Below are 25,852 nucleotides of genomic sequence, written 5' to 3' on the forward strand. Positions count from 1 at the left end.
GACGCGCTTCTCTGTCACCTATGTCTTTTAACTCCGAAGCTTATGTTCTTGCAAGACTTCTTGAGAAACGCAAGGTTTTGGCAATGGCGGGGGTGCTACGCGGCGATTTGCACGGCTTCTCTGAGGCGTTGTTGTTTAAGCCATGTGGGTGTGTGGTGGTTGCGTGCATAACGTGGTGATGTAGCCTGGATGGGTTCTGCACCTTTAAAAGCTAAAGTAGCAAAAACAAAGTTTTTCCTAAAAAAAAGTGATACCATGCCTATGTGCATTCTGTAAAAAAGTGTGCCGCAGATGTGCTTCTTCAAAGGGACATGTTCATCTTGAAACCAATGAAATAATACACATACATGTGCTTCTTTCTATCTTTATACACACACGCGTGCGCGATATGTGGGAGCTCCAATGGAAGAAACATTTGACATGTGTGCAGTGATACAACTTGAAAAAACATGGCGATACAACTTGAAAAACATGGCGGTAGTCATGAAATATTATTATTTCTACAACTTGAAAAAATCATATTGCACACTGGTTGCATTATGTAAATATAGTACAGAATGCTAATTCTCATCTATAAGAAACTTAAAAACATGGTACATGATGCCAATTCTCATCCGCTCCCTATATATAAGAGAACCCATGCGCTTGATATGTTGTCAGGGTTACATAGGCTGGGGTCCGCACGGAATCATATCTGGAACTTTGCCCAGGTACTCGTCGAGACACTCGTGCCACGACGGATATCACCAACATGGCTTAGGGACAGGCCATCTGTTAAGAATTACAATTAAAACAATATGTTCAATAACAGTACTCATAAAACTAACATACTTTGCATCGAAATTCTTCAAGACTTCCAGGATTATACTTCTGGGCAGGTACCGAGTTTCTTTCAAGCTGTAGAAGTCCATGCCAATAAAATTCCCAAAACAATCAACAATAGGCCCTCCAATCCCAACCTAGCACAAAAACAAAATAGCAAGTAAAAAAAGATGATATTTGTAAGACATAAAGGAATTCAAAAAATAGAAAACAAACGCATGTGGCGCACCTTTGTGATTTTACAAGTGGACATCATAAGGGCATCTCCACTAGGGCTCCCAAAAAGCCTCCCCAAGCCACTTTTTGATGCCGGCGGACAAAAAACGTCTCATTTGTGCCCTCAAGTGCTCGTTTTTCACCGGAAAAAGCAAAAAACAGCGCCGGCGCCCGCATGCGACACCCAGCGCACCGGGGGCTCCTGGGAGGCCTAATTTCGCCGTTTTAGGCGATGGCCCCACCTGCCAGCGTCTTCCTCCTCTCCCCTGACTTTTCCTCGCTGGCCCACCCACGTGCTTCCTCCTCTCTCTCTCGAAGCGCACCAGCTGCAGCTCCCTCGAAGCCGACGAGGCCCCGACCCCGCCGCCCAAGCCGCCGCGCCCCTCTCCTCCGACCCCTCCTCCTTCCCAGCCCCGCGCTCCGGCACGCCTCGTCGCGCCTCCGCCCACGCCGGCCCGCGTCCTCTCAGCGCCGCCGCTGCCCCCAGCCCCGCACTTCGCTAGCGTCCGCCGCTTCCCCGAACCATGGCCTCATCTCCGGCCGTCGCGCCGCCTCCCCGAAGCATGGCCTCGTCTCCGGCCGTCGCGCCGCCTTCCCGAAGCATGGCCTCGTCTCCGGCCGTCGTGCTGCCTCCTGGGCTCCATCCTCATGGCGTAGGCGGGGCCGGACGACGCTCGTCGAGGTGCTCCGCTTGGGCGCCGTGCATCGTCCGCGCGGGCGCCGTGCCGGTGCTCGTCGAGGTGCTCCGCTCGGGCGGCTCGGCGCCGGAGGCGCGCGAGCACGCGACCGGCGTGGTGCCTGGCTGCTCCTCGCGCGGCGTTGTGTCCCGCCGCGCGCCCACGCCATCAACGATCAGGGCGAGGCGCTGCTGCGATGGGCGCGGTCGCTCACGAATGGCATGGGCGGGACCGCGCTGGAGACGTGGAGGAAGTTGGACGCGAGCCCGTGACGGTGGTCCGACGTGGCCTACGACGCGCGTGGCAACGTCGTCGGGAACGGCCTCTCCGGCGCGGCTGGGCGATGCGCGGGGCGGAGCAGCGCGCGAGCGGGGACGGCCGGATCGGTGCGGCATCGGCGCGGCAGAGCGGGGGCGGAGCCGCGCTCGAGGGCGGACGCGCGGAGCAGAGCAGACGCGGAGCTTGCCGCGCCCGCGCCCGCCTGTGCGTGGCGGAGCTTGCCCGCGCCCGTGGTCGGGGCGGAGCTCGCGCTCGCCTCTGCGTGGCCGGGGCGGTATCGAACGCGACGGCGGGGCAGCAGACTTGGGCACGCCATGCCGCCTCCACCTCCATGGCCGAGCAGAGGAGAGACAGATGAGGGGGTTGGGGAGACAACGAGTGGAAACTTTTTGACACCCAGGCAAAAATTCTCGCCGGCAGCTCCCAGGAGGCGAAAAAATGCCGGGGGGGGGGGGGGGGGGGGGGGGGGGAGCAAACGGCTGGAGATGCCCTAAGCTCTTTGCAATCAAGTTCACTTGGCTTGTACCTGGAGATGCCCTAAGCTCTTTGCAATCAAGTTCACTTGCTTGATTCGTAGAAGCGCCCTACGGCTACTACTTCCCCTTGAGGTTCAGCTTGTACCTCATCATACATTTTCACTCTCCGAGTGCAGCAAGAACCCATGATGCTGATGACAGCGATGTTGTAATGTAAATCGTAATGCTGCAACGTGCCTGTGACATGTTGATTATCTTGAAGGCACACTTCAATCTGCCACGATAAAGCTAGTAAGAAACCAGCTTTGTATTAATAAAGCAGTAAGTTATGGGGTTAAACTATTATTAGCAGTACCGACCGTTAAGTCATCAGCTATCTTAGCTTCATCATCAGGATTTCTAATCAAACTCGCTGAAGTCAGAATTCTTGTGGTGAACTCATTGCAGCCTATAAATACACCTGTGCAAGCAAAAACCCTTGTATCTCCTACAAGAGAATAATTGAGATCATTATAGTCAGTAATGGAACAGCAGAAAGAATACAGGTCAAAAAGTGATGAGGTTATTATATTATATATATGGTCAGTACCACTGAATGAAGCCAGTGCGACAACACTTTGAGACATCTCCGAAGCAACCTCTTTGCCGAGTTAACTCCAGATATCTTCACCAAATTCCTCTTCAAAATTACAAAGCAAACGCATGCCAACTGGTGCAGAAACAAGGTACAGCAGTTGAGGAAGTGCTGGATATATAGAGCAGTGGATAGTAAGTGTGGCAAAATAGAGTAATCAGCTAAAGAAAAAGAAATAACTCACGATCTTCGAAAGCTGGGAAGGGATAACCTCTGGACCTTAGCCTATTTTTATCAGCCTCCTTGTATACTGCTGCAACATGGTGGACTGACTAATCACCCATATAACTGCATTACTAACAGCGGTCTGGAAAACTGAGAGCAGGGACTTACCGCTATCACCGATAGCCGACCAACGAGGATGATAACAGGAAAAACGTTTGAAACGGCCTCCGAGTGCTGGTGCCACAAGGTGAAGCAGTCAATGACTATGTATTACCGATAGTAAATAAGTAACAACTGGAAGTGATCCAACCTGATTGACCTTCTGGATCACAGTAATGACACCCAGAAATCCTTGAGCTGCCTAAAGTTGAAAAGATGAGACAAACAGGATAAATTCAAATCACTGAAAAAGTGCAATGTAGTACAGGACATGGTTATATTTTCATATTGCATATCCTTGTATTTAGTATTAATTAATAAACCAACACAGACCGGTGCAACCATATAGTATAAAATTAGTTAAATCTGCGGCACTGGCAAGGAAATTACATATTGTTTGAGATATATACTAGTTCCATGCACAAGAAGTGTTATTCTCCGTTGTAATAAGGGATTTTCTGTTTCACTTCTTCTTCAGTACAACCCCCCTAAACACATCAACGGTGGAGATTTGTTTATACCTCTTCATGAGAAAGGGTAGGATGGTCTTTTTTTGATTTTTTAGTTGATGATGAGTTTTTTTTTCCGTCAAGATGTATACGACACCCAACCCCCGCCGGACTGGGCCGGGCCCAATGGTGATGGCTGTAGTAAGCGCGCCCCTTCACGGGTTGTAAAAATTGAAAAGAAACCTAGCTATCAGGATTCGATCCACAAACCTCTTGCACCAAGCTTGAGTGGCTCACCAATTGACACAGCTAGTGACTATGTAAAGCAATGATCGTGAAATCTTAAAAACTAACACCAGGGAACACGCCTTTTCACAGATTGTAAAAAATCACAAAAGAAATGAACCAGCCAGGAATCTAACCACAGATCTCTTTCAACAACCGTGAGCGACATATCAGTTAAGCTGACTAATGTTTTTGCAAAACAAGGAGTGCACATACTTAAGAACTAACACTAATCCAGAATTTAGGCACCTTTTCAAAAAAATCAAACATTTGTTGGAAATTCTGAATATATTTTTACAAATCAAGTAATCTTTTAATATCCAATAGTTTTCGAAAATTTCATTTTTTTAGAAGCATGACATATTTTTCCTAGCATGAACATTTCAAAAAAAATTAAAGAGATATGTTAGTTCAAAATGTTAGGAATATTCTTTTGAACAACATTTTCAATAATTTTAAAGAGATATGAGGAGCGTGCAAACTTAAGAAGTAACATTCTGAACAATTTTATGAACACAATTTGAACACTTGCTTTCTTCTGGTTTGTTTCCCTTTTTTATTTTATTTTTCCATTTTTTCCTTTTTATTTTTTCCAGTTATTTCAAATGTGTGAACCTTTTAAAATAAAAAATAATGAATTTGTCCTATTTTTTAATCCTTTTCACTTTCTCCAGCTTATTTCTCCAACTTTTTTGGTGGACTTTTTTGGAAAATTTTCAACATGGATATTTTTTCCAGCATTGATGAACTTATTTCAAATCCACGAACGCTTGGGCCGGCCAAATAGGTGCCTCACCGGAGTGATGAGATCACCCATTAGGGTGGTAGAAATTGAAATTTCCGTTTTTACCATGTGTTTTTGATTTTGGTTAGCAAACCTAAAACCTGAAAATGGCAACCCAATACAATAAATCGATATTTCGTTAACCAACTGATTCGGTTTGGATTTCAGTTTATAATGAAAATCTTTTTGTAGCGCACACGTAAAAGCTACGACACAATTACTAGCGCTTCCCTTGTGTCGTCCTCTAATATCCATGACCACCTTTATCCTCTGAGCATACCTACGCGTTGTGGTAGTAAACAACTAAGACGGTTGCCGCTGCATGCTCTGCCTGCCCACAAAAGTACTAGTAGTTGCCCTTGGGTTTTGCAATTAGGTGGACAATGAAGCCTAGCAATAGCTTAGCTGGTTTAGCTCTCATGTGGGAAACAAAGCATGCATTGGGCCCTTCGTATCCTGCATGGTTGGACACGTGCGCGCGATTGAGCCTTTGGTGTTGGGTGACACGCGTGAGGGAGCCTCGTACTGGATGCCTAGATTTCTGTTTTTTCTTTCAATTATACAGTTTAATACCGAACCTGATCTAAATTCGGTTATTAAAAAGAAAAAACCAATGTTTGGACATTTTTGAAATGAACCCAACTTCTGCAAGCAGGTGGGGATGCCCATGATATGCATCCATGCCAGGTTTGAACCATTTCTGACACCGTATGCAAGTCGCGAGACCTCCGACCATTTATCAGTAGTTTTTGACAGAGAAAACTTCAGAAAAGGCAAAACTTGTCGAAACCCAGACAACTTGAACTGGTGTCTTGAATTGGTCATAAAAGGCCATGAAAAAAATTGGGCCAACTAAAGGATGTTGAGAAACAACATGCTCTCGAACGGACCTTTATGGCATACGCGGACACTCTCCGTTGAACAGGTCTATTTGGACATTCTTGAAATGACCCCAAATTTCCAAGCAGGTGGGCATGCCCAAGGTAGGCATCTATGCCAGGTTTGAACAATTTTCGACATAGTATGCAAGTTGTGACACGTCCAGTCATTTATCGATCTTTTTTTACCAAGAAAACACCAGAAAATGTAAAACTTTTCGAAAACCCAAGAAACTTGGCATGGTACCTTGAATTGGTCATACAAGCCATGAAGAAAATTGGGGCCATTTCCATTTCCATTTGTGTTTTTTTGGGACATTCTTGTAACGATCCCAACTTTTGCTAGCAGGTGGGCATGCCCATGGGTTGCATCCATGCTAGGTTCGAAGGGAAAAATATTTAAATTCATAATAAAAATAGTTACTTAAAACTATCATATTGGTGAATTATTTTCTGTTTTTGTGAGCGCCAATGGGCCATCCCAGTCGGCCGGCCTCCTGCGTGTGCTGCCGTCTATTTGACGCTACTCCCGAAACATATGGAATTTCCTAATTGGCACTCGTCGCATTAAGTTGTCAACCAAACGGATAAAACGAGCGAAGCAAATAACGTTATGGTCTCGCCTATTGAGCATCGTTAGTGACCACTCAACCTTCAATATTTAGAATATTTTTAAAACCAATTTTCAGAATTTCAAAAATATTCATATTTATTAATCAATGTTCAAAAAATTCAGAAAATGATGGTCTTATGCTTCTGTTACAAAAATTGTTCGCAATTACAAAAATTTTTGTTGTTTTTTCATTCATTTTCTGGAGTTGCAAAAAAGTTCACGTTCCAACAATTGTTTGTGTTTACATAAAAATTTGAATTATAAAAATGTCCCGGTTTTAAAAAATATTCGTGTTTCAAAGCTGTTCATGGTTTTAAAAAACTGTTTCAGTTTATTTTATATTTGTTCAAGAATCTGAAAAGTGATAGGGATTCACAAAAAAATCATGTTTTGTTTTCAAAAAAATATTTTGCGTTGAAAGTGTTTAAAATTATTCTGCATTGTTCTTATCCTTAAGGCTTCGCGCTGATATTTAGGCAAAAACATTGGCTAGGCGAGCTGGTTGTAACACGTTTCTTGAATTCAGTTGCTCCTGAGTTCGAATTTTTGCAAGCGCGGTTTTATTTTTGAAGCGCTGCTACACGCTATCTTCATGGGCCAGCCCAGGCGGGTGATCTTCTTACGTATACGTCCCGGGGGCTACGCACCATACTCACAAAACCAAGTACGGATGAGCGCTACCTCAATGGCGGCCTGTGCTTCTCAACTAAGGCTGCCTACCAGCTATCCATGGCCAACCATGATGAGGACATGCATGCCGTTTCCATATGGTCTTCATGCGTTCCTAACCGTGTGAAGATCTTTGCCTGGCTCCTCTTTCGGGATCGGCTCAACTCCAAGAGCAATCTGCTTCACAAACATATCGTCGCTGATGCTCTATGTCCAAGATGCGGGTTCGATGGCGAACACAACTCTCACATCTTCATCCACTGTCCGTTTGCTCAGCGCATCTGGCACAGGCTTGGACTTACACCATCTGAGAGCATCGCTGATCTTTGGGGCTGTCGTTTGCCACCACAGGTCGACATGATCATATGGCACTCCATCCTCCTCATTGTTCTCTGGAAAATATGGGACTCCAGGAACGCTATGGCCTTCAGGCAACAAAATCACCATAGCATTTTCACCCTCAAGCGAATCATTGATGACCTCATGCTCTGGACGCACAGGATCAAGAAAACAGAGCAGAAACAGGCCGCCTCCTCATGGCGCTCCTATCTCCTATCACGACTACACGTGCTTATGTAATTCACCTTGTAATCGAACATTTGTTGGGTTACAATCATGAGAAATATATTCAGGTGGGGAACTTCCCCCCCGGTGATTTTTCAAAAAAAAAATACGACATGTGAAATGACTATATTACCCTTTATATGTTTTAGAAGGGGGGTTGTACCGAAGCGGGTCTCTTTCTGTTTATCTCCACCTATACTTTGTACTCATATTTATGCTGACCTTTGGCATCAAGAAAAAAACAAGTGGCATACTATCTCACACAAATGCGGTTGCAAATTTACAACTAAGGCAATGAATTTCCAGATAGTTCATAGTTTAGCGATGAATTTCCAACTAAGGAGTGAGTATGCTCTTCTCACCTTCTAAACTTGGTATATGAGGCCGGAAGCCCGGAACCGTGCTGGCATATTGATTGCTCTGTGTTGGACCCCCACCATGGGACAGTGTTTCGACGGCCAGCTGTTCTTTTCTGAATCCTAAGCCTGCTGCAGAATTTGGTAAGCTTATACATAAGAGCAAGTCCAGGGAAAGTAGATCATATATAATATGTGCGCACAAGGACGAAACTATACATACTGAAATGATAAACATGGACTACGCAGGCAAAAAAGAGGGATTGGAGTCAGATGCTAAATGTATTGTGATGTGTACCGTGCCGATAATGAAAACAAGGAAATGCAAATCGCAGCATAGAAATCATAAAAAATATATAATTATATGAAAATTCACATCATAAAATTTCCTAAACATGTGTAAGCACACTTCAAGACTGTATATGTAGCTCATATAAGTTCAGGGAGTACTGAGGGCATACTTTCTAGCATATGTTTTCGGAAACCCAGCCACGGATTCCAGAATTGTACTCCTTGGCATGAAAGCAGTCCCTTCTTTGTCATAATAGTTCAACCCAACAAAGTTCCCAAAAAAATCAATGAGGATTCAAGCAGCCTAGAAAATAAATAAAGTTGTGCTTAGTCAAGCAGAAAAATTAGCTAGTCATGTTGACTAAGGTGGTGCATATTATTAAGTCACTCATGTCATGACACAATTATTTATGTTGACCATGAGAAGTAAAAGAGAAATCAACATAGTAAGGTTCACATGTTGATCGAGATGGCAACCTGTTCGGGATAAGCACCCATTGGATCGCCAGCCGACATCGCAGTTGTGGCCATCAATAACTTTCCTGAGCTGAAGCAGCGCCGGATAGCAACTACTTGACTGTTAGACTCAAGCTGCTGCTGCTGCTGATCTAGACACGCTGTACGAAAGGCCACCGCCTTTTGGCCAGGCACGGACAATGGCAAGATTGTGTCTCAAATCGTGGAATAGCAAATATCCATTGACAACATGATTATTTGGAAGGCGCACTTTAGTCTGCAATATTATAACGATGAAGCAGCGCGTCAACAAACATATATACATACATAACGGTTAGCAGAATATACAGCGCCTGAGGGTTGCGGTCATCGGTTTATGCTAGTAGTGCGCTTTCTTAGTACCTCTTGTAACTAGCTCTCCGATGTGTTGTAAGTTCAGAGTGCCCCCTTGTATTTTTTGGGCTTTTCTTGTTGTTCGTTTTTGTGTCGTTTGTATGCTTGGAGATGTCCTAGCGTAGGTGGTGGTCGTCATTTGGCGTTATGGTGGCGTTGATGGCGGAGGAGCCTGCCAAGGTTGGCACCTCAATCTGCTTGGGATGAACCAGTGGAAGATGGTAGAGACGACACCTGTGAGTGCGTCAGACCGGTTTATGCCCCAGACGGTATGTGGCTAGGCTGGGGATTCCGGCTTTCGATGTTAGGATTAGGTGAGTGGTCTGGGTAGTGGCCCAGCTAGCACCCCTTCATCATATGGATAGGAATAGCGGCATGTGTTGCCTAGATGGTGGATTCAGGCTTATTGTTGTAACACTTTGTAAGGTCCTCGAGAATAATCAATAAAGTGGCCGTATGCATCTCCCAGATGCAGGCCGGGGGTCATCCTTCTTTTCTAAAAAAAAAAGCAGATTATACAGCACGTCAACAAACATGATTATTGCCCTTAATCTGAAATGAGCAAGCAAGGGGTTGTATGGAAAATCTCGCGGTACCGACCTCCATTTTTTCAGTGATCTCTCTGTCACCATCTCTAGACCTAAACAAGTTTAATGAAGCCAGAAGATTTGCTGTCGTTTTGGTGTAGCCAATAACTATGCCTGTGCATGCAAAATGTGTGGAACCACCTGCACAAACACAAGTAGGTAATCCTTAAAATTTGCAATCCTGAATTCATGATGTATGGAAGCAACTAAGCAAGCAAAGATAAGTAGCAAATCACCCTCACCCTCATCGAACGAAGTGATCGACACCAAACTCCTTCACTTGGGCTGTCAGGTTCGTCCTCTTCATCGGGGTTGGAAATATGGAGTTGATCCAGATGCAAATCTCCTGGTCCAGCTCAGGGAGCATTGATCGTACAACACAGACACGAGTGTGGTTATATATAAAGGTGTGCAGGGAAAAAAGGAAGGAGTGGTATTTTTTTTTTTTGGAGAACCATGGTTTTCTGCTGGAGCGTGCGCCTGTCTCACACTGCATATCTTCCTTGATTTGTGACCTGGCATAGATGGCACAAGGAACGAGGTCGAGAAATTAACAACGCAGGAAGGAGGGACGATCAGAAGCTGTGATATCTAAAGATTAGTCCTTGTGGATTATGGTTGATGCTTGTTTTTAATTCTGTTCTGCAGCTTCTGATTGGGAGTTTGGGATCCGATGGTTGCAAAGCGGAACAACTAGTTAGGGTTACGACGAGCGTATTCATCAGGTGGAGCAAGGAAGCGGCATGGGGCTTATTCGATTCCGACGGAAAGATCCATACGTGAACCTGACAGCCTGTTTGGTAAACACTCGGGTAGAGGAATGAGAGTTTGTACAAGGATGCTTATGAAGGGATTAGGTATGAGAAGTAAATTTTTAGTCCCATTCTCTTGTTTGGCATATGATGGAAATTGGCGTGGGATAAAACTCATCTCACGAATTAATAGAGTACCCCTGGGAAGAAATCAATGGGAATTGGCTTACTCAACTCCTAGTCCCTTTCCCACTTAAACTCCCATTCCCTCTAATCAAACAGTGGACTTTTAATCTCCTTACCCCTCAACTCCCATTCCTCATCTATAATTCCCTCGACCAAACACGCTGTGAAGGGAAGGAAGGGAAGCGGCAAACGGCGGACGGGGAAGGCGGACAACGGGACGGAGGGGGAGCGCAGATGGTAGCCTGCAAGGCCTTGTATAATGTAAGATGCTTAGAGGAGGTGCTTCAAAAAATAAACCAGACTTCTTTTAAGCACCGATGCTTATTTATACATGATAGACGCATAAATTAGGCCGAATAAGTAAATTTATCGGAATTGGGATGTACCGGTGAAGCATTCATCGTCCATGTCAACATCAAGATGCACACTGTTTTTTAAGTAATAAACTAAAAAATCTTTTGTGGGGTGAAATACATCTTTATACAAGTCTGACACCACCTCACTATTACGTGAACATGCCCCACAACCTTTCCATCTGCTCATGCATGTGTACTCCCGGACCACTCAACCTATAGTAGCAACATTTTACTTTCTTGTTAGCTATTAAATTATTGATATCTTTTTAATAAATGAATTATTTTTAAATCTTTTTATATATTCGAGTTCCTAAAGACAAGATCTTTAAAACAAGACCAATATTCAATATATTTTAGGGTAGTTTGAATTTTACCGTTTCATTCGCTTTGGTATTTCAAAAAAAAAGGATGTAACTCATTTAAAAAAACTCGTTTCACTTTATTTTAAAAACTGGTTTAACTCATTTTTGAAAACTACTTTTATTCATTTAAAAACACTGATTTCACTCGTATCAAAACACATACTTAAGTCATTTCAAGGAATTGGTTTCGCTCATTTCGAAAAGGTGATTTCACCCATTTCAAAAAACTAAATTCACTCATTTTGAAACACTGATCTCAGTTATTCCGAAAAACATATTTCACTCATTTACAGAAACAATTTTACTCCTTTCAGAAAATGCATTACGATTGTGTAAAAAAACAAATTTAACTAAATTTAAACACCGATTTCACATATTTGAAAACACATATTACATTTGTGTCAAAGAACTGGCTACACTAATTTTTTAAAACTGATTTTAGTCATTTCACAATGTTAAAACAATGATTTCACTCATATGAAAAAATTGATGTCACTCATTTTAGAAAAATAATTTCACTAAATTGAGAAAACATATTTCACTCATTTTCATACTTCAGTTCGAAATGGATTTCAGTCAGTGCGAAAAACTGATTTCACTCGTTTAGAAATTCTGAAATAACAAGTTTCACGTATTTCACACCCAAAAATGTGTCATGTGTATGAAAAACGTATTTCACTCATTTTAAAAAATTGCTCTCACCCAATTCAAAGATCATATTTCACTATTTTAAGAAAGTTGATTCCACTCAAAGCAAATAACTGATTTCAAATATTTCCAAAAACTTATTTGATTCAATTCAAAAAATATATATTAAAAAAGCAATTTCACTTGTTTCGTAAAACATATTTCACTCATTCAAAAAATGTTTGAAATAATTAGTTTGACATGTTTTACATGACTAGTTTAAAATTCTGAAATAAGAAGTTTCATGTATTTCACACCCAAAATGTGTCATGTGTATGAAAAACATATTTCACTCATTTTAAAAAATTGGCTCACCCAATTCAAAGCTCATATTTCACTATTTTTAGAAAGGTGATTTCACTCAAAGCAAATAACTGATTTCAAATATTTGAAAACACTTAGTTGACTCAATTAAAAAATCACTTGTTTCGTAAAACATATTTCACTCATTTTTTTAAAAAATGGTCTCACCCAATTCAAAGATCACATTTCACTATTTTTAGAAAGCTGATTTCACTCATTTCAAATGTTGAAATTTAAATATGTTTGAATGTATTCAAGATTGGTCTTATTCTAAAGCTCCAGGAGTTCAAATATATACAAAGTTTCAAAAACAAAATTTTTGTTTTGAAGATATGAACAATCTAAAATGGTGAAAAGGGAATTAAAAGTGATGGATTTAGAGATGGAGAGAGGAGAGATAATGTCAGAGACATGCATGTTATAGTATGTACCATGAGCAGTGAAAAAAGAAAAGCAGGACCATGCATGCGTCCTTTGCATGTGCATGATGGACCCGGTCTGATGAAATACGGTGACTTAAATAGATAGAAGGGGGGAATACAAATGTACACCTTTTGAGCTGGCAGCATGCTATTGATGAGAGAACCACCTGTACATCCCCGGCACCAGTAAAAAACACTTTGCATAAATTAGGCGTCCCTCGTGTAGATATAGGCACCGGTGCTTCAGAAAACTCGATTTATTTTTCTAAGCACCTAGCATCGTACAAGGCCTAAAAAGGGACCGTCCTAGAAGGAGTGACGTGAACGGACCGGCTCAAAGCCGCACACCCACGTGTCCACGAGGAAATTCCCTTTTTTTAAGTACGAGGAAACCTCCTTAAAAGCCTATCATATGCATTACGTATTTACGTATGGATTTTGGTTTAATTTCTTGGAATCTTTAACGGTCTTGCTCTTTCTCAGCTAGCTGAGAAATAATTTGGTCTCTTTCACGGGATCAATCGTCCGATTTACTAGTACGTAGTGTTTTTTTATAGAATAGACAATTGCCCGTGCGTTGCAACGGGAGTATAAACATTCTAGTAGATTAGCCCCTGACTGCACATCTATTATTGTATTATTGTTTTTGAGAATCCACGTATATTAATATATTGATACGCTAATATCTTACCAAATCTTTGTATGCAATCGCCATGATTTATCAGCCATTTTATTGCTAAGCACTTATTTGGTAAGAATTTAATGACTTGCCAACAAAACATGTATTTATTTTGGTAAGTTAATAAACATGAGACAATTGAATGGATGGGAGAAAAATCAAATATGGGAGGAAAAAATCAAAAAGAATAAGGAAAGAGTGGGACGTATATATGGAAGGTTGGACGAAAAAGAGGTGAAATGTGAACCTTACGTTCTTTTTAAGTATAGGGATATTGATACGCTAAAATCTTACCAAATCTTTGTATGCAATCGTCATGATTTCTTTGCCATTTTATTGTTAAGCACTTATTTGGTAAGAATTTAATGACTTGCCAACAAAATATGTGTTTATTTTGGTAAGATAATAAAGATGAGACAATTGAATGGATGGGAGAAAAATCAAATATGGGAGGAAAAAATCAAAGAGGATAAGGAAAGAGTGGGACGTATATATGAAAGGTTAGACGAAAGAGAGGTGAAATGGGAACCTTACGTTCTTTTTAAGTAGTAGAGATTTAATGACTTGCCAACAAAATATGTATTTATTTTGGTAAGTTAATAAACATGAGACAATTGAATGGATGAGAGAAAAATTAAATATGGGTGGAAAAAATAAAAAAAGATAAGGAAAGAGTGGGACGTATATATGAAAGGTTGGACGAAAGAGAGGTGAAATAGGAACCTTACGTTCTTTTTAAGTAGTAGAGATACATAATGGTTCGTGCCAACGTGCAAACTTGGGGAGCTCCTATACAGCGTTGCAGGCGCCCGATCCGGTGCCTGTAGCGCTGGTAGCATGGGCCGGCCCACTAGCGTGCTGCCTCAAGTTTTTTATTTATTTTTTCATGAAATTAAAAATATGAAATGAATAAGCGTTTACAGATTTAAAGAAAAAAGTGCATCCATTTGAAAAAATATGTTCACATCTTAAAAAAAGGTCCATAAATTTTGGAAAGTTCATCAGTTTGAAAAAAAGTTCATTCAAATTGAAAAAAGTTCATGCAATTTAGCAAAAGTTAATCAAATTTGAAAAAAGTTCGTAGAAATTGAAAAAAAGTTCATATATTTTTAGAAAAATTTCATGGAACTGAAAAAAAGTTCATAAATCAAAAAAAGTTCATCCATTTTCAAGACAAATATTCATTAAATATCTAAAAAGTTCATCAATCTCAAAAAAGTTCACAGAATTTTCAAAAAACAAATCGTCAACCGGCCCCTAGATGGGCCGGCCCATTTACGGACGCCACGGGCGCCAGTTAACAAAATGCACGTTAACTGGCGCCGGTGGCCAAAAATAAGAAATGCCGCAAACTTGTGCCGCGAGGCCCAAGTAGGTGGTGTGCAACAGTTGGGAGCATGGCCGGTTCAGTGCGAAATCATTAATTAAAGAGTACTCGTTGTAAAGAACACTCCACTTTCCTAGGTCGCGACAACTGGCGCACATGCAGCACGCCATTTGTCGCAACCTGGGAGTTTTCCTTTTTTTCCCGTAGATTTGTTTATTCAAAACGTTTTATCTCTTAAATCGTGCGTCCAAATCTCGAACTGTTTTCATTATTGAATTCCTCGCGTCGAGATTTTCAAAATTAGATTCCATGTTGATAGGTTTTGACGAACTTTTTTTTTCATGAAAAATCGGACGAAAAAAACCGGGCGAAAAACCGAACCGGGAGCACGGTTTTTTCCCTTTCCGAAAGAGGCACGCCCGTGCCTTTCGCGAAATCACAACCGTGCTTCTCGTGGAAGCAAAACCGTGACTCCCGTGAAAGGAAAAAAACAGAAAGCGCTTTTTTTCGTTTCCGAGAGGCACGGCCGTGACTTTCGCGAAAGCACAACCGTGCCTCTCACGAAAGCAAACCGTGACTCTTGCGAAAGAAAAAAAAATGCGTATTTTTTTCCCTTTCCGAGAGGCACGGCCGTGACTCTCGCGGAAGCAAAACTGTGCGTCTTGCGAAAGCAAAACCGTGACTCTCACAAAGAAAAAAAAACAGAAAACGTGTTTTGTTTTTCCCTTTCCGAGAGGCACGGCCGTGACTCTCGCGAAAGCACAACTGTGCCTCTTGCGAAATCAAAACCGTGACTCTCACGAAAGAAAAAAAACAGAGAACGCATTTTTTTGTTTCCGAAAGGCACGGCCGTGACTCTCGATAAAGCACAATCGTGCCTCTCGCGAAAGAAAAATCGTGACTTTTGCAAAAGGAAAAAAAAAGAAAACGTGTTTTTTCGCGCAATTTTTTTTTTCAATTTTTTTATCGAAAAGCTAAAAAAGACCGGGGGAAAACCAAAATATCGAAAAAAATCCAAAAAAAACCATTTAAAAAGCCGAAAACGCGTGCGAAAAAATAAAAAAAACAAAATCCAAAGAAAGTGTCCAGAGCGTGACACGTGGCGAATGGCTGAGAGCGCGCCAAGTGACGCTGATCGTTGCGAGGCTCCCGAAGAAGCGCTTGTTAACTAGTTGCTCCCGGTTCAGGGTCCAACGCCTTCTCAAAACTGGACCAAGGTGTTGCTTCGGGCTGCCAGCAGGCCATCCGAGGCCTGGAAGCTTGCTACTAGGCCAGAAACATGATCCACTCTCGTTTAGGAACCCTTACCCTGGTTCCCCTAATAAAAAAAAGTTCAAGAACACTGGCTGCTAACGCAACGCCCCGTCTTCAGCCGTCCTCGCACCAGAACGGCGCACCGCCGCCCGCCTCCCGACCGAAGACTGGCACAGCCCCGGGCCAGGGTAGCACCGATCCGGCACGCACTACGTTGGCCTCCTGTGCACGCTCCACTGCGACAGAAGCAGCACCGTGAGACGTGAGTGCTTCTGATTTTATCCCCAGTTGATAACTCTTCTTTCTGAATTTATGATTTCCCACAACCGAGAAGTAATAGAGGATGGCTTTAATTTATGGGCGCCGCTACGCGTCTTCCGGCGGATGTTTACTTCCGCCGCATGGAGTACCGTTGGATGAGCGCCCTGACAGCAGTCTGATCTAAACATCGCACGCGCGTGACCACCTCCCTACTTCCTACAACAGCCGCTCAGTTTTGGAAATAGAGTCCCCTCACCGTCGTCCTGCCACAGCTTTGCCCAGCGCGGCGGCAGTCGCCACCACCACCAAATCGCTACCGCCGGCGCGTCGGGGAACTAGTCCTTGCCGTGCTCGCCGGAGTTGCTGCTCCTCCTCCGTCTCAGCCCCGCGAGCAGCTCCTAGCTCCAATCGAGCACGACGGTGGCCACCTCTCACGCCTGACGCTTCTTCGGCGTTTTCTGCAACTGAAGCTATGTTTCTAAAACATGCCTCATGTTGCAATGTCTGACCACTCACTCTCTAACGTCGGGCGCTCCTGCGGCGCTGCAACTCGGGCTATTTTTTGAAACAAGATCCTTGTTGCAAAAAAAAAACCTTCACAACAGAAACATTTCTTTTCTTTCTGAAATAAAAGATATGTTGCGGAAATCTTTTGAAACAAGACCCCAGTTGCAGAAAAAAAACCTTCACCACCGAATCGTTTTTTCTTTCGTTCTGAAACTAGTCATGTGTGTTAGAAATCAACTGAAAACAAGACCCTTATTGCAAGAAAACGACTCTTCGCGCGGGACTGCCTTGTGGCCAGCGTGACTACTTGATCAGGATTGATCTAACGGCTACCCAAGTGGCGGCTCGCGCGCGCATCAGCCGGTTGAAGGTAAACTTTTTCCTTAATTTATCGGTTGATTTATTACCGTAGCATATACGGTCAAATTTAAGCAAGATGGATTTTATGCATTTTGATTTCTGGATTATGAATCTTTTTGTGTCCATCAAGTTCTAATGACCTTGGTTGCCCTTGTTTAGGTGAAAGTACTTAGTAGCAGCTTCCAATCATGATAGGAGGAGGCAGGGAGCTAGTATTAGGGAGAAGAATGACATCGTGAAAAAGAAAGTCCGAACAATCATTGGACAGGGCAAAAAAAAAATCACATATACGTGTATTAAGGAAAAAGTATTTGGTCCTGATACCTAGACATATGAGTCGCTGGGATAAACCATAGCTGCTACCTTGTTGAGCGACCATCAACAGCAGCATGATTTTTATCAGGCAACTTCTGATTGTAAAAGTCATATGAAAGAATTCAAAGTGACGGAGTACCAATTGAATCTGCTCTAGCATATCTGTATATGCTTATGCATAATTCTGTGTGCGCACGGAGGGAACTGATCCGAGTGAATGAACGGCAGTGAACTATGAACATGAGCATCTTGGCCTGAATCTGAACGGTGTCATGTTTTGGCAAGTTGAGATCTTCCCAGTGCTTAACCTTAGTTCGTTTTGTTACTGCCCAAGGGTTCAAAAAGTGGAGGAGCGGGTTCATGTCGCCTGCAGTTTTCAAGCCATAATTCACGCAGATACTTGTGTCACCATTCTGCTTACCCACCATCCAAAATGGGTAACCGCTGCGCTTGCTAATTTCTAGCATTTCGAGATGCTTCGATGTGCAAAGGCCATCAAGCACCTCTGCTTCAACTGTGGACTGCGACTTGTATTATATTGTTGGAGCAATAACAGTATATAACCAACTAAAGCAACCTCCCTCATGAATTAAATGTTGGAAACTTCGGCTGGAGAAGACCTGAATTTGGAAATTACATAGATATTTAAGGCAGCGTAATCACAAAACAGTTGGTACAAGTGTTCAGCTTTATTGGAATACAATGCTTGAAAGATAAAATAAAACATGAATTAAACAGCTGGGGACTTCCAGCCTTACATGACAAGAACCAACCACATCAACCATGAAGGGACCAAGTTAAACTGATGGGACTCCAGCTTTCCCTGCTTTAGAGCAAGCTTCTTTTGTTGAACATACTCCAAGGCTTCAAGCAGCTTTATTGCTCCTACGACCTCACTATAACTCTGATCTCTTCGCGGTCAGATTTGAGTCGATTCTTATTCTCCACCTCCAGCACCTCTACTACAGCAGCCAATGCACCTTCTTTGACACAACTGATCTGCACCTCTTTAAGGTTTTTCAAGTGCTCAATACCAGCAGTTGTCTTCCACTGGTCATCAAACTGCAGCACAAGCGTCTCCAGCTCTGGCATGCATCCTTTCTCAAATCCATAAACTTCAGGAACTTCAGGAGAATAGCCCAGAGTTAGTTCCTTGAGCTTCGGAAAGGACTGGCTACTGCGTGCAACCATGTCTTGCCTGTGTCTTATGAAGTATGGCCCCAGGGTCAGCCTCTGCAGGTTGGGCAACTTACATATGTCGCTGAATAGTTGGACACCATCAACGTATGTCCAAGCTATGACCAACTCGGTAAGATTCATGAGTCCCCCCACCCATTTTGGCAATTGGTCAATGAGGCCGCAAATCCTAAAGTAACGGAGCAGCTGTGGTGGCGACTTTACTTGATGGAGAAAATGCAATGCCCGTTTGAAAGGCCATTTATCACAACCAAGATTTCCAATGTCGAGCAACTGGAGGGAGTTCATCTTGCTCAGGGATTTGGCAAGCTCTTCGAGAACATTCTGATCCATATCCTTATTTCTTGTGTCTACATAGATGCATAAGTCTTCCAATTGATCCAGGTCACCAATCTCCTTGGCGACCTTCTCCTCAGATACCACAACCGCTTTATTCAGCTGGCGTAGTGCCTTCATTTTGTTGATCCCTTGGGGCAGTATCCAACCAGACATTAAATTGCCATCTTTGGTGGTGAACAACAGGTGCTCCAGCTTCTCTAGCTTTGTGACTGTTTCTGGTAGACTCGTCAGTTGTGTTTGACGTACATCAAGTGTCTGTAAATGCTCGAGATCACCAATTCTTGAAGGCATCACCTTGATATCTGAACACTTCAAGCTTAAGAACCTTAAAAGATACATCCGACAGATATGACTCATATGCTCTTTCTGCAGACCTTTGCAGTCTTCTAGGTCAAGTACCCTTAGCAACATGAACTCTCCTAACCGGGCAAGCAGATTTTGTGCTTCAGTATCAAATATGCTTAGTGATCGGACATGCTTCATAGTCATCGCCTTGATACCACGGTGTGCTGTCATTTTCTTTGATGAAGACTCTTGGGTTGCCTCTACTCCGCCATGTATGGCAAGACGTCGAATCCTATCATATGCCATCCCTTCATATTGCCTACCTAGTAGGCTAACAAAGTTAGACTCTAGGGATTTGGACACCATGACCTCAAGCATCATGTCATGCATTCGGCATGTCTCTTCCCTCCATTGGTACACGGTAACTATATCGGTGCCTCGGTCAATCATGCTTCTACTCATCAGCTCATTGAAGTAGGCTTCAGCAAGCTCCATCTGGGTCATCCCTCGCTTCTCAGGAATTAACCCTTCAGCGATCCATCTCTTCAATAGTCGATCCTTGCAGATCACGTAATCCTCTGGGAAAATGCTAAGATACATAATGCAAGCCTTGAGGTGGTGGGGTAGGTGGTCATAGCTAAGTGTGAGTATCTGCCTCATCCCCTCAAGAGTAGGATTGTTATCCATCTGTGAACCAATTGACTTGCCAACTATTTCCCACATCTTCTTCCCTTCTGGATGTGTATAGCTTGCCAAAAGGCTTGCAATGTTAGCAATGGCTAAGGGTAGCCCACCACATTTTTTCAAGATGTTTTCCATTGCACCTTTCAAATACTCTGGGCAAGAATCTTCGGTCATTGAGCCAAATGCTTTTCTTCGGAACAACTGATCTGACTCTTTCTCATCTAGGGGCTTCATATGATGGATGTAATAATCACAATAATTAGAACATGCTTTGGCCACAGTATCTATCCGAGTGGTCACGATGATTCTGCTGCCGCAGTTGCTGCTTGGTAACTTGGACCAGATTGCCTCCCAGGCTGCTTTGCTCCATACATCATCGATAAAAATTAGGTACCTACACTCATAGATATGCAAGAGTTAGAATATTCTGTCTGCAGAAACTGGCAATTGATTGCATCAAATTGTATGAAATTCTACTGGATGGTGTTTTAAACTCCTTTTTCGACATTTTCCACTAATATATATTACTGCAGGGTGGAGAATAAGTTATTTTGCATCCAGGATTTTCTTACCTTACATCATTCTATACGTTCACATCTTCTCGTCACATACAAAAAATATGTGATCTACATTTTCTGAAGTTCTTCTTGATTTCAGGAAGATAAAATTTAGGTGACGTAAAATTTGGCTGCTATTCAGCTTATTATGTGACTATATGAACATGCATTTTCTTAATTATTTCTAAACTGATCGCATACCATGCAAGTTGAATAATGGCACCAAGCCACCAACAAATTTTACTTTTATCTCTCTCTCTCTCTCTCTCTCTCTATATATATATATATATATATATATATATATATATATATATATATATATATATATATGTAAATATTAACACTACTAAGAAGGAAAAGCTAGGCCTGCCCATCTTATCGATGGAAATAATCATCTTATCGACGGTATACCTGTTGTTCTGGAGACTCTCCTTGAGCATGCCTTCTAGCTCGCCTACATCCATGCCGTCAATCTTACGAAGGAGCGCCGCTTGCTCGTTTTGATTAGACGGTAGGGTCACGACCTGCAGAAGCACGCGCTTTAGTAATCCCTGGAGATCCTTGCTGCCGAAGGTCTGCGACACGGACACATTGGCCTGGCGTTTGAACTCCGTCTCCAGCTGCCGGCAGACCTCCATGGCCAGCGTGGTTTTCCCGAGGCCTCCAAAGCCCACGATAGAGAACACCTTGAGCTCTTTGTCACTCTCACAGACAGCCGCCTTCACCACCTTCTTGCCCAGGTTCTCAGCCTGGGCCTTGATGCCGACGAACTGGTTGGGGTCGTTGTGAGGGCGTGGCGCACGTGCTGACGCCACCACTGCCTGCAAAGCCTCCGAAGAAGAAGCAGTGCGGCCCAGCAGCTCGATGCTGACGCCGTAACGAGCATGGCGCTCGCTGATGGAAACAGCACGGATGCGGAGGGCCGTGATCTCGCCGGCGAGGCGATGGCGAGGGAAAAGCGTAGCAAGCAGGCGTTTGGACCAGACGAGGAAGCCGTCGCCCTGCTGGCACCTGATGCGAAACAGGTAGAGGTCGACGCAGTCCTCGGCGTCGTAGGCGAGCTCCCGGAGTTGCTTCATCCACTCCCGGACGAAGTGGCTCAAGCCACTTGCATCAGCTTCGGACTGCATGCGCAGGAGGGTGTTCATCGTGGCCAGCTCGTCCCTCAGCTCAGTGACCTCGCCGCGGACGGCGCGGAGCTGGCGGAACTCCTGCCCAACCAGCTGCACAACGTTGCTCAAAACGGCCACCGACGCGCGCTCCATGAGTTCTGTCTCTCTTGGTTCTCCGAAAGCTAGGATGGTTATGGAATGTGCTAAGTTGTGACCCCAAAGGATGGGTTCGATCAGCTTAAATAATGTGGCCAACTTCACTATGTAAGGATCTTATCGCCTTAACTAATGATGACAGTCTGAAACTTTACTCTCTTTTTTTGAATTGCAAACCGTAGAACAATAGTTATACAGTAATTTTCATTAATCAAGTATCCACAAGAGTGTAATATTTACAAGAGGAGCAGTGCTATCCAGACGACATTATTTTGACGATTTGCAGCCGACGATTGAATCCAGCGGTGCAATGTTCTTCACGTCGGAGCAACGGACGGTGGATTTTTTTAATCGTGCACAGATCGTCCAAAGCTCGTCGTGTGTGGAGCAGTTTCGTTACAAGACAGACAGAAAAAAAAACAGTACTAGTCCTGCAGGAGCTTTCTCAACCAATACCCGTTCGTAGCATCATGATTTTCACACATAAAAATGTGATCCTTGTCTTACACTCATCACAGATGGATGGCAATCCATTGCTTCAGGCTGTTCAAATTTTTAACTTTAATTATGTGCTTCAACAGCAGTAAATCAGCTTTGGGATTTCGTTTTTGTTAGATTCGGCGTCTTGGTTAGGGCTATGTGACGGCGGCGATGTCCCTTAGTAAGAATAATGTCTCCCACGTCATATCCCCATCCCGATGGTGCCTCAAGCATCATCGGAAGGCGTGTGGAGCTTTGTCACCGTCGGATATCTTAGGGTTCGGTCTGTGCTGGTCTTCGGTGAATCTGTTTGGATCTGATTCGTTTGAGTGTTTACAGGTTTGACACTTCTGATCTACGACTTTCTTCATCGCCGATGGTTGCTACTCTGGTGCGCTGATCCTATGGGGCCTTAGCACGACGACTTCCTGATTGTCTACTGCAATAAGGTTTGCCCAGCTCCGGTTGGGGAGGGCAACGACGGCGGCGTGCCTTCGGCTCTCTCCAGTGCCTGTAGTCGTCGCTATGTGGTCCACAGACATAGTTGTGATTTTTATTATCTCTGTTGTTCTTTATATTGCCATGATTAAAAATAAATAGATTGGAAGTTTCTCGATTTTTTCCATGAATAACACTTGGAACCCCTTGTCTGAATATTTCTCCCATTCTTTGTAACCAAATGTTCCAGTACCATTGTATAAATATGTCCACATCAATCGTGGGTGGAAGTTGTTGATGAGCCAGAATTATGTCAGCAAAAATGAAAATCCCCGCTCTCTTATTTGGTATGATACTGCTCCAACAGTTTGGTGCAAAGCAGTAGTGTAAAAAAGGTGTCTAATTACTTCCTCAGCATGCTCATTACACTGGACACTCATAGCAATCTAGATAAAAGTTTTTCCTTCTTAAAAGGTTTCTGGTATTTACTCTACCATCACTACTGAAATTTTCGTATACGCCGGGTGTGGGCGTCTACGCCGAGAGCCAAAACACGGGCACTCGGCGAAGTAAACAACATCAAGAGTCACACTCGGCAAAGGGAGTAAGTCGGCAAACACACGACAATGCCAACAGCATTGCTCGGCAAACAAGTTATACTCGGCAAAGGGACTATTGGCCGAGGGCCACCCGGCCACACACGGCAAAGTTTTTCCACGTGGCACATTCGGCGGCGACTGGCGGCATGGTTACGGTTGCAACTCTTTGCCGAGTGTGATGCTCGGCAAAGATTTAGTCCCACCTCGCCTGCCGACTAGCAAAATGACCTGTTTAAATAGTTCAATAGTCCAACCACAGTAAGCTTCGGTCTTCTCTCATTACTAAGAGTCCATACAATCACTATGATTCTTCTAGTGGCTGTTACCCGAGAGTGGCACTCGGTAAATGACAAGTTGCCGAGTGTAGCTCTCGGTAAAGATAAGGCCACCATCAAAGTATAGTCCCACCTCGCCCCCCGAGCAAGTTCTGCACCTGCTTAAATACCTTCATCTATTAGATTGTTACAAGCTTGGGTCTACCTTGCACTCTATTTTGAGGGTATGCAGGATGAGTATGATTTATCATCTGTATTCATCGTGTATATTCTTCAAGTGGAGAACATGGATGACTAATGTATTTTTTCGCTAAACTCGGCTACCCGAGAGTTGCTCTCGGTAAACAAGAAGTTACCGAGAGTGGCTCTCGGTAAAGATAAGGCCACCATCAAAGTTTAGTCCCACCTCGCCTATAGACAAGCAACAAGACCTGTTTAAATATAAATAGTGGGATAGTCCAGATGCAGTAAGCTTCGGTATTCATTACACCCTTGTTAAGGAGATGGACTATTTGTGATGTCGATGGTAGGATTGCTCGGGATATGGCACGGTGTCATCACAGGGCCTATGTAGGGTGTGGTAAAAGTTTGGACGCGTTTCGAGTAAGCCTCCCCTGAGGCCACTTGTAAACCGCACCGTCTCCGAGCTAGTATCTGGGTATCTAGAGGGAACGTGTCCGGTTTGTGTAGGAAGTGTTGGTCCTGTTGCTCCGTTGGCCTCGAAACTTCTCGTGCTCTAAGAGGGGCAACCGCATGGCACGTGCCACGACCTCGCATTTTTTGGGGACGCGCACAATATTCGGAAAATTTATTGCTCTGCTAGGGTTTCATCACTGGGAATTGCAGATCAACAAGGTGGCACATGAAATCATGCCGGGTAGCGGCACGGGGAATCATTTGGGATGTCCTTGTGTCATGCCTACGCCTTGCACAGACGAGGCAGGGGCATGCCCTGCCACCGGGTTACCAAAAGTACCTCGGTGTCATTCCTGATGCAACCGTTGAAATCCTCGGAAAATCGTACGATGGTAGGATTGCTCGGGATCTAGCACGGTGTCATCACAAGGCCTCTGTAGGGTGTGGTAAAAGTTTGGACACGTTTCGAGTAAGCCTCCCCTTCGGCCACTTGTAAACCGCACCGTCTACGAGCTAGTATCTGGGTATCGAGAGGGAACGTGTCCAGTTTGTGCAGGAAGTGCTGGTCCTGTTGCTCCGTTGGCCTCGAAACTTCTCGTGCTCTAAGAGGGGGCAACCGCATGGCACGTGCCACGGCCTTGCATTTTTCGGGGACGCGCGCAATATTCGGGAAATTTATTGCTCTTCTAGGGTTTCATCGCTGGGAATTGCAGATCAGCAAGGCGACACATGAAATCTTGGCGGGTAACGGCATGGGGAATCACTTGTGATGTCCTTGTGGCATGCCTACGCCTTGATTGGATGAGGGAGGAGTGTCATTTCCGAGTGCCTCACTCGGTATGTTTTCCATTTCCGAGTGTGCTTTATCCTTTGCCGAGCGTTTCTCTCGGAAAAGGTGGAAAATCTAGATCTAGGTTGTGTACATTTACTGAGAGCCGCACCGACAGACGCTCGGTAAAGGTCGGCGAACACTTAACCCCCTGTGTGGTCTCTTCTCTCTCTTTCTCACCGGCGCCCCCCGCCCCGGTCGGCGCCCTCCACACTGGTGCCCTCCCCACCGACGCCCCCAGCCCCACCGGCGCCCCACGACCCCATCGGTGCCCCCCCGACCCCGCTGGCGCCCCCTCCCCAAGCCCACTGGCGACCCCACCAACCCGGCCGGCACCACCTCGCCCTCTCGGTGAGTTTCACCCCCCTCCCCGATCTTGTATTTATGCATGAGTGTATGTATGGTGCTACCTCTTGAGCACTGCGTCGGTTTTACCTTGAATAGGAAAGGGTGATGCAACAAAATAGCGTAAGTATTTCCCTCAGTTTTTGAGAACCAAGGTATCGATCCAGTAGGAGGCCACACGCAAGTCCCTCGTACCTACACAAACAAATAAGAACCTCGCAACCAACGCGATAAAGGGGTTGTCAATCCCTTCACGATCACTTACGAGAGTGAGATCTGATAGAGATAATAATGATAAGATAAATATTTTTGGTATTTTCATGATATAGATTGAAAGTAAAGGTTGCAAAGTAAAATAGATTGGAAACTTATATGATGGAAAATAGACCCGGTGGC

General features: G+C 44.0%; 1 protein-coding gene and 1 pseudogene across 1 annotated transcript; both read right to left on the reverse strand.

Annotated features, from left to right (window-relative positions):
• Positions 1-32: 32 nt before the first annotated feature.
• Positions 33-10,821, reverse strand: LOC125506685 (uncharacterized; annotated as a pseudogene).
• Positions 10,822-18,194: 7,373 nt separating this feature from the next.
• On the reverse strand, positions 18,195-21,890 carry LOC125555502 (disease resistance protein Pik-2-like). The gene is made up of 2 exons (XM_048718436.2): positions 20,998-21,890; positions 18,195-20,423 (listed from the first exon to the last, which is right to left on the reverse strand). Exons 1-2 carry the CDS (start codon positions 21,849-21,851, stop codon positions 18,410-18,412), a joined length of 2,868 nt encoding a protein of 955 aa, XP_048574393.2. The 5' UTR covers positions 21,852-21,890; the 3' UTR covers positions 18,195-18,409.
• Positions 21,891-25,852: the final 3,962 nt, after the last annotated feature.

This window comes from Triticum urartu, chromosome 5A (genome assembly GCF_056163025.1).
Source record: "Triticum urartu cultivar PI428250 chromosome 5A, HENAU_Tu73, whole genome shotgun sequence".
NCBI lineage: Eukaryota > Viridiplantae > Streptophyta > Magnoliopsida > Poales > Poaceae > Triticum > Triticum urartu.